At 50.5% G+C, this 16,351-nt stretch overlaps 1 protein-coding gene across 1 annotated transcript in view; it reads right to left on the bottom strand.

Moving 5' to 3' along the window:
• Window positions 1–16,351, bottom strand: part of INPP5D (inositol polyphosphate-5-phosphatase D) — a 137,753-nt gene that overhangs the window by 75,391 nt on the left and 46,011 nt on the right. Inside the window, exons 3-4 of the mRNA XM_027537946.1 lie at window positions 4,355–4,505; window positions 1,988–2,162 (exon numbers count right to left, since the gene is read on the bottom strand). Coding sequence (XP_027393747.1) covers window positions 1,988–2,162; window positions 4,355–4,505 — 326 coding nt within the window. The remainder of the gene's footprint in view (window positions 1–1,987; window positions 2,163–4,354; window positions 4,506–16,351) is intronic.

Genomic DNA, 16,351 nt, shown 5'->3' with positions numbered 1-16,351 from the left:
GAGACATTAGATTGATTCCTGGGCTGGGAGGATCCCCTGGAGAAGGAAATGGCAACCCACTTCAGTATTTTGGCCTGGGAAATCCCAAGGACAGAGGAGCCTGACGGTCTACAGCCCACGTGGACCGTCACAAAAGGGTCACAAAAGAGTCGAACAGGACTTAGCAACTAACAACAACACATCGAAGAGGGCCACCTCCTAGGCTCACTGGCCCTCAGCTGGCCCCTCCGCCCCATCTCAGGAGCCGCGTGGAGGCTTGGCTGAACACTTCGTCCTGCCCTACAGGGCCCTGAGTCCCTTAAGAAGACATGTCCCTAGAGAGGAGGGACCGATAAGGAGATACAGCTAGGAGAACACACGAAGAGTCAGGAGGAGATGGGCAGCAGGGACACCATTGAGCATCTTTGCCTATTTCCTCAGGGACTGCACTGCATTTGGCACCTAAAACCTCCAGGAAATAGAGCCTCAAGGAAACTAAAACAATGGGCTCTGCATGGACTCTTTTAATAAGTATTTGTTAAGCAGACACATATATCAGGATGATCGTGATAATGAATCAACATATTTAGAGCATATTTAGCTTCTTGGTAAATAGAGCGAGGAATTCCAGGAGGGTGCAGAGACTATAGCCTGGTAGGCCTGGAGAAGAACTAGAGGATGTGTCAAGGTGGAAATAGCAACCAGGTATCTTAGCAACCAGCGGCTTGTGCGTTCCTTCAGGCCTTCCCTTTGTATTTTGCCAAATCAGATGGCAGGGGAGCAGCCCTGGGTGTCATAAATGAAGCTTTCAAGTTGGAGATGTTGCATGAGCCCTGCCAATAGGATATTATTTGGGGGGACTTTTTCTCATAAGGAAACAAAATAAATGTTTTGAAATGATTAACACGTGGAAATGACTGTGTGCTAATTCACTCACTGAACACAGATCTAGGAGCTCTGACTCGAAGCAGGTGATGTACTGGGTGTTGGGGACACAGTTCCCCTCAGAGAGAGTGCCCTGTGGAAGCCATCCTTTGGCCTGTGCTAAAGTCAGGGCCTCTGATTGGCAAAATAACCAACACCCTTCCCAGGCAATACAGCCACCTTGCATCATCCAGCCTGAGCCTGCCAAGGGGGCAAAGGAGCTGCGGGACCTCACTGACATGGACCAGTCTGGTGCCACCCATGGGGCCAGATCCTGAGAACCCTGGATCAGGGCAAGTGAAACAAGCTGGTAAAAGGACTGCATCTCACACCTTCCACCACACAGGCTTCCCTGGTGGCTCAGATGGTAAAGAATCTGCCTGCAATGCAGGAGGCCTGGATTTGATCCCTGGGTCAGGAAGATCCCCTGGAGGAGGGCATGGCAACCCACTCCAGTACCCTTGCCTGGAGAATCCCATGGACAGAGGAGCCTGGCGGGCTACAGTCCATGGGGTCACAAAGAGTCTGACATGACTGAACACTTTCCACTTTCCATAACACTTTCCACCGCAAAGACAGGAGCAGTACGCTGTGCAGACCTCACAGTTCACACCACCAATGGACAGTTGCTCTGGCCTGTTTCCTGGTGACAAGGATGGTGGCCACCTTTGCACGAGGCCCAGAGCAGGTCCAGGCTGCAGTGCAGGCATCTCCTCTGCTGGAACCATCTGAATCAGGGAGAGGTGTTTGGGATGGGAATAGATGTCATGTGAGTTCATGGGAGGCCCCGGCCAGGGAATCACAGCCTAGGCCCCTGAGTCTGGAGCAGGCCCATGCCATTTGCGGCAGAGAATCGTCCATCATTCCAGAATCAGCTCCTGCCCTGGGGCCTGGCGGACATGGAGCATCTGGGCAAAGCCATTCAGTGCCCATTCGGTCAGAGCCACCCTGAGAACTAGAGACCCACCATTGGGAGGCCAGTGGGCTCCATGACACCCTGTCCTGGGGTGGAAGGGGCACCCCCAGGAGGGAAGCACAGGGTGAGCTGCCTGGGTGTCGTGGGGCCCACCAGGTGGAGACTCACCCACTGGTGTCCATGGTCTGTAGTCTCTGGAACAACGTCTCCGAGAGGCTCGGCCGGCCAACCTCGGCGGCTCGAGGGTTCTCCGTGGAAGCAGGGGCCTCCTTAGCCTCGCATGTCCCCGCAGGTAAAGGGATGATGTTTCTGGGTGGCAACTCGGGTGGAGACACGGCCCCTTCTACCCAAGACAAGAACAGGAGAGCCGTCTGGGCCGAGTGCACCCTCCCTCAGCATCTCCACCCCCGCACGCCCTCTGTTGGTGATCTCCCCGCCCTCCCGTCACGTGGGGTCCAGGCCAGGCGCCCAGCCACAGACCTGCCTATGCCTACTCTGTCCCTTTCCGTCCTTGCTCTCTTGCCAGCTGACTCTGGGGGAGCCGACCAAGGACAGGTCTTGGTGGTCTCTGACCCGGGGCCCAGCACAGAGTGAGTCCCATTGAGATGCTCTGCAAACACCCGCTGGGATAAGGTGGCCGTGCCGGGATGGGCTGCAGGCCTGGGATGGGTGGAATCAGCCACCTCAGCGGCTCAGCAGGACAGCCGGCTGTGGGGCAGAGCAGGGGCCCTGGACCAGCTGACGCTGGGTGCCCATCACAGGAGGAGTGGGGCGGGGAGCAGGCAGGCCCCAGCCACACTCCCACCCAGGCCCCCTTTGCTCTGGACTTTCCAGTCTCCATCCTTCCTTCTCTATCCCTCCAGACGCTCAGAGACAATGGAAGACAGGGAGGGGCTCCCTCCACCCAAGTGACCAGACTTGGCTTGGGAGATGGGGCTCCTGCCCACTCACTGGGGAAAACTTCCTTCCTGCACGTAGCAGAGATTGGGGGCAGGGGTGAGTCCTGAGCTCCTGGGGCCCGTGACACCTTGTCCCAGGCTCTCCCCACACAGAATGGCTACCCCCACGGGCCTGGCCACAGACCTCCCCCGGGGACTGACACCTTGGACTGGACTGGCGGGGGTGGGGGAGGGCTGGGGTGGGGGAGGGAAAGTGGGGTGGGGGTGGGGAGGCTCCACTTCAAGCCAACAGGGCCTTGCTTGGGGAAGGGAAGCCGGCCATAGTGAGATTGTGCTTCTCTTTCCAGTTCTTTCGGGGAGGCCTTTTTCTAGTGTTGGGGTCTTTTTCTAGACCACCATGCCCAGAGGGGAAGAAATGGGGTGGTGTGTGAGAGGAAATGCAGAGGGCATTTCAGCAGGATGGCATCTCAGTGTCAAGGCCCAGCCTGGACTCCTGGGTACCGCTGGGTGACACCACGCAGTCCCGGGCATAGCCCTGGCCCCAGACTCACGGTGGATGTGTCATCTCTGGCTATGTCACAGCCGAGGGCACCTCTTTCTGGGCCGGGGGAGGTGAGAAGGGACACAGCTGCCTCAGCCTGTGAGCTGTCCCCCTCAGCTCCTGCAGACCTGAGCACCTTTGAACACACTCTGGCTGGGCCTCACCTCCAGGAGCAGGGGCTATTCAGAGTTGGCCCTATGGTGAGGCCGCCGAGGCGTTGTGCAATTGCTCGAGGTGGGTCTCCAGGGAGGTAATGGAAAGCAGGCCCGCAGAGGTGGGGGAAAGGACGCCCCATGGACGGCTGGGAGCAGCCAGACATAGGAGGAGCCAGGCCGGGGACCTCGGCACCTCTGGTCTCGTCTGTCCTTGTGGGGAGACCCCTAGGGGTCTTGTTGGTTCCAGGCCCTGGGACCTGGGACTTAGGGGGAGCCCTGGCCGGTTAAGAGTCTCAGTTATGTATCTCAGGGGTTTCTTTTAGGACCTGAACATTTGAGGGAAGAGAAGGGTAGCTCCCTGGCTGCACTGCCTCTCTCTGTCCGACTCTTGCCTGTGTGTCTGTCCTTCCACTGCTAAAGCAGCAGGACTGACTCTCATATACCTTTCAGGGGCTGTACCTTTGTTTTGTTTTGTTTTAATGACACTCTCATGAAACATCTTTCTCATCCTTCCAGTTTGGTGCAATGATCTCTTCCTCCCTCCTCTTTCCAGCAAAATTCAGCTAATTATTTTGACAATGATTTTAACAACATTGACTGTTTACTGTGTACTAGGCTCTGGGATCTACATTGACTCATTCGATGACACCGAGAGGTAGACAAGATTTTTAGTGTCTCTTTAAGAGAGGTCTGTGGTTTGGAGAGGTTAAGTAATTCATCGAGGTCACACAGCTAAGAAGATGGGGAGCAGGAAGTTTGACCTAGGTCTGTCTGACCCCAGAGCCTTTGTTCCTAACAGGTCTTTAACCACTGTGTCACTCCCTCTGATAACCAGACCCACCTAATCTACAGGCACTTGAAGTGGGAGAAATACCCCAGAACTTAAACACGGGACTCAGATGGCAGGGACCCAAGGCACTTTCCCTCCGTCCTTTCCTACCTGTCTCCTCTTCTGGCTCATCTCCCGTGTCCTCCTCCTCCAGGGGCACAGGATACTGCAGGTGGGTCACCAAACCCATGTTTTCCTTCTTGTAAAACTCGATGAGCTGGTCCAACTTGGTGAAGAATCTCATGGGGACGCCTTCGGACGCCTGAGGACAAATCCCAAACAAGCACGTTGAACTGACTGGAACACCAGCCAACCACAAAGGCCGCCTGCAGCGGAGACCGACAAGACCGAGGGAGTGACCACAATCCAGAAAAAGTCCTGGGCTCCCGCACAGGGCCTGGCCACCATGCCCACACCCTCACAGCTGTAACCAGCAGCCCCTAACAGCCAGTCTGCAAAAGGCACAAATAGAATGGTTAAAAAAATTTTTTTTTTCTTTCGGTTTAAAAAAACACTTTTCTTCTAGAAAGTATTACGTTGCAGAAATAATGCATTTTGTTTATGGAAAAAATCTTAAATATATAATTAAATAAATCATCTGTAGTCCCACAACCCCAAGAGACACATTTTCAATAGTTTAGAATAGTTTTTCTAAACTATTGTGTATTTGTGTGTGTGTGTGTGTGTTTGGTAGGGGGAGTTATTAACCCTCCTTCCCCAAGAGCATTAATTTTTAAATACGGGGAAAGTCTATTCTAGCAATTGTTTTATTTTTATGTTTTTCATTTTTGACATGATTCTGTTTTACCAAAACTCAGAAAATGGTCAAGGCAGCACAAAAATCTTCCCTGATTTGTATCTCTGTTGCTAATGACAGGGCCAAGGGAGGGTAATTCTGGGTTGTTCAAATGCCCTGCAGCCAGGTCTCCTTATCTCTTGCTCAATGGCTCCAGCTGGAAACTCAAGTTCGACTGCAGCCGGGGTCTCCCACCTAGGCCCCGCCTCTGCGGAGCCCCGCCCCCGCGGAGCCCCGCCCCTGCCGAGGCCCCGCCCACACGAAGGTGCCAACTCGGTGACCACCCTCCCCAGGTGATCAGGTAGCAGGGCAGAATGAAGAACTGCAAGCAGGATATTTAGGGTCTCCTGGATTCTGTACCCTACGGCTCCTAACCCAGCATGCCCCAGCGTCCTGCCCATCCTCCCTGTCCAGTTCCCTGATCCACTTCCCCTTGGTGTTCCATCCCAAGGAATTTGCACTCTGTCTCCCCTGAGGAAAGGGGAGAGACAGAACAGATTCCACTTCTGTCTCTCCCCTTTCCTCAGGCTCCACATTGGCCTCTCTGTCTCTCTCCACATGTATTTGTGTGTGTAGTACAATGCATACATGTATAAATCTATATGTGAGGGCACATCTGTGTGTTTGAGTATGTGGCTTAAGCTATTGAGTAAATTAGTAAAGAGTTTAACAAAAGGGTGTTTTGATTATTTTCAATAAATTCCCTTGCTTTCAGAAAGCCCCACAATAAAGCAATTTCTTTTGAGCATCATCGAACCAGAGAGATCTCAGCAGCAGCAGCCAGGCTACCTAAAAAGTAACCTAAATAGGTTCAAAACCCAAAATGAGAGGCATAACAAAAATAATTTGACACGACACAGGGTCAATGAACTCGATTCAGTTAGAGCAGTCCTGACAGGTGTCATCCTGTTAAAGACTTTACAGCTAATGGATGACAAGCCATTAGGCATATGGAAAGAGGATGTGAAATATCAAAGAAAGTCAAGGTGAAATGACTCATGTGTGAGTCTGGAAAAGGGTTCTTAGCGGGAGGATGTCTGGGGAATGTGTGTCTGAGACAGCACATGAACTGTGGGAATTAGATGCCCCGATGCTAAGACACATATTATTTTATGTACTGCTAACAGCTAAAGCGCAAAACAAGATACACCATCATTCTGTGGGCACAGCTGACTTCAGAGATGTTTACGTGACAAGCACTTTAGAAATGATGAAATACGCTGGATACTAAGCGTGCAGAAGAACAGTTGTGTGTGTGTGTGTGTGTGTGTGTTAGTTGCTCAGTTTTGTCTGACTCTTTGCGACCCCATGGACTATACCCTGCTAGGCTCCTCTGTCCATGCGATTTTCCAGGCAAGTATACTGTAGTGGGTAGCCATTTCCTTCTCCAGGGGATCTTCCCAACCAGAGATCGAACCCCAGTGTCCCACATTGCAAACAGATTCTTTACTGCTTCGGCCACCAGGGGAGCCTGCAGAAGAACAGAAGACTCTAAAATTCACCTGAACACTATGGATCCAGTGAGTGGGGAGTGCTGTTGGTGAGAGAGAGACACTGGGGCCCTGCTTGTGCTAGGACTGAACACAGAGGCCAGGGAGTCAGGGCCTGGTGAACGTGGGCTGCTGGCCGCCCAGGTGGTCCAGGTTCCCAGGAAGGTAGAGAAAGAGTCCAATCTCCAGGAAGGCGGAGCTTGTGGAGGGTCTCCTTCCTGCATGTGTTGTATTGCAGCTCCCGGGAGGAGAGCAGCAAGGGCAAGCCTCAGGCACCTAAGGGACGGGTCTGCAGGCAGCAGACGACCCCAAAGCACAGACTTGCTGTGCACGCGTGGGTCAGTGGGGAGGGAGCAGGCTGTCTGAGCAGGTGGACACAGACACAGGGACGCAGAAGAAATGGTGAAGGCAGGACGCCAGCGGGGCCACAGGGCTCCCTGGGGGAGATGTCCCTGAGAAAATGTCCTCATAAGTCTCCGTCATTGGCACTGAGACTTGAAGCGCTTTGCAGACACTCCTTGAGAGCTGAGGTTCCAAGCACATTCAAGAGGAGCCGGAGGAGAGAAAGGTCAGGGTGCCCAGGGTTGTGGCGGCTCCTGAGCTGACCAGGCTCATTCAGGGGGGTCCAGACATGGGGGTCGGAGGCTCCGTGTGCCCAGGAAGGAGCAGCCCAGCCACGGCCTTCTCACGCCTGCGCTGGGCTGAGAAAGGCCCTCCATCGAGGCAGGATGACGGCCAATCAAAGCCGACATTGGGAGTTGGGGCTTCCAAGTGGACAGTGCCTTGACCGTGGGGAATTGGCGCCTGGTCAAGTCCATATGTGCCTGCCTGTGGTGCAGCCCATTGTTGGGGACAGGGTCTGCTTGCTGTCATGTCCCCAGATGGAGCTGCAGGGCCGGACTGTCAGGGCAGGGATGCTTGGCGATTACTGCTTGGACGGACTTGCAGTACCGGGGTCAGGATGGACACTTGGGGGGAGAAAGGGGCATAGACAGCCCTCAGTGGGCCTGGGAGGAGGTATGGAGAAATGGCTGGGGGAGTGGAGGTAGCAGGAGAGCACTTCCTCCCTTTACACTGCTCCCCCAAACTGATCCCCCCAAAGTGATGCCTTTTCAACAATTTAATGCAAAACGTCTGTCTGCGAGGTTGTTGAGTATATCGTCAGAGCCAGGCAGGAAACGGATGCCACATTCAGCTGGGGGGCTTGGGAAGAATTTAGTGGACGGGGTGTAGAATACCAGTAAGAGGGGGTGCGGCCCTCCACCACCAGTGAAGTGGGGCATCAGTGTTCACCCTGGACCGACCACGGGGGAGGGTGGACTCGGGACCCACAGACGCTGCCGGCACAGGAGCTGAAGCCTCTGTGAAGCCAACCCCCAGGCCCTACAGGGAGGGAACGGGGGCGGAAGGTCCCCCACCCTCCACCACCCAGCTGTGCATGGCATTTGCCCAACCCAACAGGAAACCAGGAGACTCGGAGGGCGTCTGGGCTCGAAAGCAGCCAGCAGCCGCACGCAGAGCCCGGGTGACAAGACGCCCGGGAAGCGGCGGGAAGGCAGGGCTCCCGAGTCCTGCGGGCAATGGCAAACCCCACAGCGGGAAGGGGGACCAGCCAGGCTTCTGGGGCAGGGGCCTCCCTGGGTCCCTAACAGCCGCCAGACTGCCTTCCTCATTCCGCAGCCGCTGCCTTCCTGTAGAGATCCCCCAAGTCATTTTGAAACAGAGAAGGAAACCCTGAAGCTCTAGCTAGCAGAGCACTGCAGATGCTGCCCTGTGCAGTTAGAGATGGGGGATTTCTGCTCTATGACAGCCCTTGCTCCACAAACAAATACAAATGCCTTCTCTCTGGAGCAGACTCCTAGCACACAGAGCAGACAGCATGATCTGAAAAAGCCCAGAGCAGCAATTCCTACGGTAAGTTGGCTTTTCATTCACGACGTGTGGGGCAAAGAACAGGCAGCCCTCAGGGATCGACTGAATGGACATGACTTTATGTTCATCACCAGAAGTGATACAGAAGGGAAAAAAAACACACACACGGTTAGTTCAGATCCTGGGACAAAGCACCTGAGTGATTTCTCACCTCCCCTTTCCAGGTCTATGGAAATTTCCAGGTGATTTCCAGCAAGATCGTTTCAGGATCAGTGGAGAGTGACTCACCAAGCCCAGCCTGGCCTGCTCCCTCTACAAGCTGATGAGTTTTTGGAAGAGAGGGACTCTGCTTGGTTCAGTCTTACGTGGTCGCCCAAGTGCCTTGCAAGGGTAATGACAGGCCCTAGCCCTGTTCGGGGAGATGTGTGCCTTGCCTAAAACCAGCCTCACAGTTGAAAAGCTCTAGCTGGAGACACAGAAATGTGGCTTACTGAGCTGGGCCTGGCCAGGAGAGGTCCCTTCACCCTACGGCTTGGCACATGTGCGTACCCACGTACAATACTTCTGGGGAGGTGCAGAGCATGGGGTATCCCCTCCACCACCCAGGCCACCAGGGTCTTTAAAACAAAGGACAGCGGATGTCCAGACTGTGGGTGGCTCGTGGCTTCGGCCTCTGAGAAAGGCTTTGTCCCCGGAAACAATTCTTGCGCTGACTTTCAGGCGTGGTCCAGATGGAGGGGGAGCAGGGCAGGGAGGCTGGAGCGCTGGGCAGGCTGAACTTTCCCAGAAGATAATTTTAACCTCACACTGTCTGCTGCCTCTAAGTGGGGAACTGAAAGGAGGCGAGCCCCACCAACCCCTGCCCCACCTCAGGAGGAAGCCAACCAGGGGGTCTGGAAGAGGCTGGCACCTTCATTTTAAAATGAAAAGGCTATACAAGCATTGTGGAAATTTTACAAATAATGGGAAAGTGTTAAGAAGTGGGGTGGGGGAGGGGATTTGCTCATTACCTCACTGCAGCAAAGTGTTTCTTTAAAGTCCAAAGGAAAGTCTCTGTGCTCTGCTGTACTGTCATGTCCAGCTCTTTGCAACTCTACGGACTGTATCCCACCAGGCTGCCCTGTCCATGGGAATCTCCGGGCAAGAATCCTGGAGTGGGTTGCCGTGCCTTCCTGCAGGCGATCTTCCTGAGCCAGCGATCGAACTTGTGTCTCCTAAGTCTCTGGCATTAGGCAGGCAGGTTCTTTACCACTAGTGCCACCTGGGAAGCCCAGGAGAGTCTCTAGAAAGATCTTAAGTGGGGAAACAGCCCCATTTGTCTGCTGTGAGGAGAATGGGAGGGAGGGGTGTGGGTGGCCGGTGTCATGACCATTTGTTTTCCTGGTGAGGATACCCTCGGCCCGAGGAGGCTGGAAGGGTGATGGAGGCCTCAGAGGCGGTAGCAGGGGAGAGCTGGATTCAGCCCAGACCTCGGGGCTGCCAGACTTGGGGCTCCCACCTGTCCAGAGAGGCAACTGCCCTGATGGAGTGGAATGAGGGAAAGTGTGGAATCTGGCTGTCTGGGCCCAGCACCCCCCTCCCACTTCCATCCCCAGCATCTCTCCCTCCACTCAACAATCAGCCCTGCTGGGGCTGGACTCCCGCCCCGCCCTGTCCTGCCCACCTCTCACAGTCTGGAAGCCATCTCCCCCAGCCCTGTCTCTGCCCTGCCCTCTGCCAGCCCCTCAAAGGCTTTCCTTGGTCTTCCTTCTGCCCTCAGGACTGGTCTGAATCTTTAATCGCCTCCTCTTCCCCCAAATCTCCAACTTGGGGAAAGGAGGGAGAGGCAGAGGGACCAGGTCACGGATCTCGTGGTTCTGTTGGGGCCTGCAGAGTTTGGGTTTTGTTGTAAGAGCAGAGTAAGTAGGCACTGCCCTACTCCTGCCCCTCCCCACCCCAACATCCCCACTCTGAACTGGGGAGGGGCCGTGGAGGGGGAGGGCGCCAGGGTGGAGATGGACCTGGAGCAGCCTTGTTAACACACCTGGGAGGGGATGGTATCTGACCCGGAATGGACCCCCGAGGTGTCTCCTTAGAAGCCCTTCCTCTTTCTCTGCATGTCCCCTCCTTTTTTGAAGACATGTGTGATCTGTCTGCTTCCTTTCCTTGCTCTTCCTTTGAAGTGGCCAGAGCCCCTGGGGCTTTGGGGCTAGGGCCAAGGAGGTGGTCAGCGGCAGGGGATGTAGGTGGAGCAGGGAAGGTCAGGGCCTGGCTGGGGCCTGGGGCAGCCGAGCAGGAGACTGGCAAACGATGAAAGATAAGGAGAGATGGGAGCTGGGCTCCTTGCTGCTGGAGAAGGGAGTGGGGATAGGCTGAACTCTGCAGTATCGGGCTGGAAGGGGAAGCATCAGTGTGAGCGCAGGTTAATAATTTTTATGAATGCAAGTAAATACTGATGCAGGTGTGTGAGTGTGTATGCTCGTCCACACACATTTCCTAGCTCTGTCTTCCACGAGGATCCAAAACAATAACTTCCCAGTTGCAACAAGCCTACCTAAATACTGCAGTGCTAAGTCTAGTGCTAAGTCGCTTCAGTCGTGTCCGACTCTTTGGGACCCCATGGATTATAGTCCACCAGGCTCCTCGTCCATGGGATTTTCAGGGCAAGAATACTGGAGCGGGTTGCCATCTCCTTCTCCAGAGGATGTTCCCAACCCAGCGATGGAACCTGCAGGTTCTTTACCACTAGCGCCGCCTGGGAAGCCCAGGTGTAAGCACTGTAAGTCCCCTGCATATGAATGAGTTGCATTCTGAGAACAGGTTCATAAATCCAATTTGTCTGTAAGTCCAATAAAGTTAGCCTAGGTACCCGACTGACACAATTGGCCATATAGTACTGTACTGTAATAAGTTTATACTTCTTTCCACACAAATAATATATAACAAACAAACAAGAAAATAGTTTTAATCTTACAGTACGACACCTTGAAAAGCACAGTAGTACAGTACAGCAGCTGGTGTACAGGGGCTGGCATCAAGCAAACAGGCAAGAAGAGTCACTCACTGGAGGAGGGAGAGCAGGTACAGCTGAAGGATTACCGGCGATAGGAGATGGAGGGCAAGCTGCAATGTCGCTCATGCCTGAGGCTGATGGAATGCACGTTCGCCTCCTTGAAAGCTCACAACTTGAAGGTCTGTATGTAGGGGACTTACTGTACTACCCTCCACTAAGAGAAACCAGCTCCTTGGATGGCTGGACTTAGGGTCGGAACAGGAAAGGTATAAGGTGAGCCTGGAACATCTTTTATCCCAGAAAGTAAATGTTCAAAAAATGATGCAGATTTGTCAAAAGGATTCAGGAGTCAGGAGACGACAGATAGGATGGTTGAAAGGACCATCTGGCACAATCTGAGCATCAAAATGCATACTAAAAATAGTGATCATTTATTGAATAAAATAGGAGTTCATGAGTCTATACAGATGTAAACAAATGAGCCAGGAAAGCTCTTTTCACAGTAGAATGCCAACTAGTAACTGTCACGGGGATGATGGGAACAGTCACCGTTTGGCAACCATCATAGTAATAATGGATTCGGGAAAGAATCAACAGATGCCAGAGATGCCAAGCCTAGTGGGTGAGACTTTGAGGAGGAGTGGGCTCTCTAGATTGTCCCAACGTGTCTTCTCACAAAAGAGTGCATCCTTTAAAAGGGGAAGATAGCACCTTTTCAAAGAGGAAACTTGGCTAACCCCACGTTAACCAAGCGGCAGTTAACTTCCCCAGTCATGGGACAAAGTGACACGGTGCTCTCCTGGGCCAGTACACGAAGGACACAGCAGTGCTTCTGTGGTACCTACCAAAATGCAGCCCCTGGACCCAGTTGCATGGAGACACCTAAAAACCCCACACTGAGGGGTAGGCTACAGAATTACCAGCCCATTCTGTACAAAAATGCCAAGTTTCATCAAACTAGTCAATCCTAAAGGAAATCGACCCTGAACTGATGATGAAGCTGAAGCTCCAATACTTTGGCACCTGATGCGAAGAGCCAATTCACTGGCAAAGACCCTGATGCTGGGAAAGATTGAGGGCAAAAGGAGAACGGGGCGGCAGAAGATGAGATGGTTGGATGGCATCATCGACTCAATGGACATGAGTTTGAGGAAACTCTGGGAGATGGTGAAGGACAGGGAAGCCTGGCATGCTGCAGTTCATGGGGTCACAAAGAGTCAGACATGACTGAGCAACTAAATAAGAAAGTGAAAGTGTTAGTCACTCAGTCATGTCCAACTCTTTGTGACTCCATGGACTGTAGCTTGCCTGCCAGGCTCCTCCGTCCATAGAATTCTCTGGGCAAGGGTACTGGAGTGGGTTGCCATTCCGTTCTCCAGGGGATCTTCCCAACCCAGGGATGGAATCAGGGTCTCCTGCATTGCAGGCAGATTCTTGACCGTCTGAGTCACCAGGGAAGCCCCTAACGACAAGGGATGCTATATTTACAAGCAACAAAGGATCCTGGATTAAACTTTGGGCCAGAGGGGCAGGTATAAATAAATAAACACATATTTGTTTACATATATAAATATTTGTTTATATGTGAGTATATATATCTTATATTTTATAAATATGTAAAGTGAAAGTCACTTTGTTGTGTCAGACTCTTTGTGATTCCATGGTCTGTATACCTATACATGGACTGTATAGGTATACAGTCCATAGAATTCTTTAGACCAGAATACTAGAGTGGGTAGCTGTTCCCTTCTCCAGAGGGTCTTCCCAACTCAGGAATCAAACTGTGGTCGCCTGTATTGCAGGCAGATTCTTTACCAGCTGAGCCACTAGAGAAGCCAAGAATACTGGAGTGGATAGCCTATCCCTTTTCCCATGGATCTTCCCGATCCAGGAATCAAACCAGGGTCTCCTCTGTTGCAGGTGAATTCTTTCCCAGCTGAGCTACTAGGGAAGCCCTTAAATATGTATATGTAAAACATATAAACAAATATTTATTTTTAATATAAATATTAAGTAATATCTATATATTGCTGTAAAGGACATTATTAAGACAACTGGAGAAATTTGAATGGGATCTGAAGAGTCTATGTCAATTTCCTGATTCTGATGGTTGAACAATGGTTATGTAAGAGAGAGTACATATTTAGGAAAAACACATTGAAATATTTAAGAGTGATGGGTCATTGTCAGCAACTGACTCTCCAATAATTAAAAAGATAATAATAGCATGAGAGCAAGAGAATGAGAAATTATTATGCTAAAATGTTGACTGGGGAAAGTGAATGAAGGGCATACAAGAAATTTTTGCACTATTCTTGAAATTTCTATAAATCTGATGTTATTTTCAAAATAAAAAGTGAAGAAGGTAATCAGGGTGGAAAAGATCCATATCCTAATCAGGATAGTGGTTCTATAGAAACACTCTTTTGAACTATACATTATAATAAAACGTTTTTAAAAAATTAGAGTGTGAACCTAACTCATTTAATTAACGTTCACACAAGAACAGACACACACCCAGAGGGGGAGGGGTTTAAAAGATTTTGTCCAACTCCTGTCAGAATAACCAGGAGATTTTTCACAAAATTAGAATAGATAATTCCAAACTGTATACAGAACTGCAGAAGAGCCAGAATTGCTGAAGCAATCCTGAGGAAAAAGAACAAAACTAGAGGTGTAACCATCCCAGACTTCAGACTATACTGCAAAGCTACAGTGATCAAAACAGAGTGGTACTGGCACAAAACAGACACAGATCAACAGAGCAGAACAGTAGCCCACACACAGGGACCCAGGAGTAAACCCACGTGTGTATTGTCAATTGGTCTGTTACAAAAGGGCAAGAATATACATAGAGGAAAGAGTCTCTTCAATAAGTGTGTGCATGGTAAGCCACTGCAGTCACGTCCAACTCTGCAACTCAGGCTCCTCTGTCCACAGGACTCTCCAGGCAAGAATCCTGGAGTGGGTTGCCATTCCCTTCTCCAGGGAATCGTCCCGACTGAAGGCTCAAGCCCACAGTGTCTTACATCACCTCCTCTGGCAGGTGGTTTCTTTGCCACTGGCGCCACCGGGGAAACCCTTCGACAAGTAGCGGTGGGAAACCTGGACAGACAGTCTTGGACTAGAACACTCCCTCACGCTTTATACAAAGATAAACTCAAAAGGGTTTCAAGACCTAAATGTAAGACATAAAACCATAAAACTAAACAGAGCATAGGTCTTTGACATAAATTGTATCAATATGTTCTTGGATCAGTCTCCTAAGGCAAAAGAAATATAAACAAAAATAAACAAATGGAACCTAATTAAACTTAAAATCTTTGCACACAAAAAAGGAATCCATCAGCAATGTGGATCAATAAAACCTATAGAATGGAAGAAAATATTTGCAAATTATGCGACCAAAAACAGGTTAATATTTAATGTACAAATAGCCCATACAGTTCAACAAAAAATACAATAAAAAATAGGCAGAAGATTTGAATAGACATTTTTCCAAAGAAGACATACAGATGGCTAACAAGCACATGAAAAGATGCTCAACATCACTATTAGAGAAATATAAATGAAAATCACAGTGAGGAATCACCTCACAGCTCTCAGAATGCCTATCCTCAAAAAGTCTACAAATAACAAGTGTTGATGAGGTTGTGCAAGAGCAAGAGCAAAGAATCTTGCTTTGCAAGAGCAAAGAATCCTTGTACATTGTTGGTGGGAATATAAATTGATGTGGCCACTTATGGAAAGCAATATGGAGGTTCGTTTAAAAGCTAAAAATATAACCAGACTATGATCCAGCAATTTCACTCCTGGGTTTATACCTAGAAAAAATGAAAACACTAATTGGAAATGATACCTGCACCCCCTATGTTCATATCAGCACGATTTACAATAGCCGAGACATGGAAGCCACCCAAATGCCCATCAACAGATGACTGGATTAAAAAGATCTATCCCCATAGAATGGAGTATCAGTCATAAAAAAGAATGAAATGATGCCATCTCAAGCACATGGATAGACCTCGAGAATATTATGCTTAGTGAAATAAGTCAGAGAAAGATGAATACTATATGATATCACTTTTCAGTGAAACCTAAAAAATAATACAAATGAACGAATACACAAAACAGACTCACAGTTATCATACTTGGTATCAAACGGGAGAAGCAAGAGGTGAAGGACAAATCAGTAGCATGAGATTGAGAGATACGAACTACTACATATAAAATAGATAAGCAACAAGGATGTACTATATAGCACAGGGAATTATACCCTATAATGATACATACTGTGCAAAAACACTGAATCACTCTGCTCGAGTCCTGAAATTAGCACAGTATGGTAAATCAACTATACTTCATTTTGTTAAAAATGTATCTTGTCTAAAAATGTCTATTTATTTTAATTGCAAGAAAGCTTTTCCTGTCTATATAATTCTGGAAGTCTCTGTACAAAAACTATATCCTGGAAATGTCTTGGATGCTCAGATCATCGTAATAATCCTGGTATGTGAAGAATGAAAGACAGTCACTGAACCGCTTAGCATAAGTGGATGGAGGTGAGATAGCAGCTGGCCCTAGTGGTAATGGTAACCCGCCTGCTAATGCAGGTAGACGAAGAGATGTGGGGGGTTGATCCCTGGGTCGGGGAAGACCCCCTGGAGTAGGAAATGGCAATCCGCTCCAGGATTCTTGCCTGAAGAATCCCATGGACAGAGGAACCTGGCGCGCAGTCCATGGGGTTGCAAAGAGTCAGACGTGACTGAAGTGACTCAGCACGCATGCGCAATAGGTGTGCACACTTTCAATTGACCCGGGAAGGGGTGCGGCACTCAGTCACATACACTCTTCAGGCTGGAGCTGAAATCCATTGATGAGCAGGACAGGTTTTGATTTGTGACCAGGAGTCGGGGATGGGGGGTGGGGTGCAGGGAGCCTGGTGGGACAGGCAGGCA

This window comes from Bos indicus x Bos taurus, chromosome 3 (assembly GCF_003369695.1).
Source record: "Bos indicus x Bos taurus breed Angus x Brahman F1 hybrid chromosome 3, Bos_hybrid_MaternalHap_v2.0, whole genome shotgun sequence".
Classification (NCBI taxonomy): Eukaryota; Metazoa; Chordata; class Mammalia; order Artiodactyla; family Bovidae; genus Bos; species Bos indicus x Bos taurus.
Note: the sequence above shows the minus strand (reverse complement) of the source record. Positions and strands in the feature narration are given on the sequence as shown.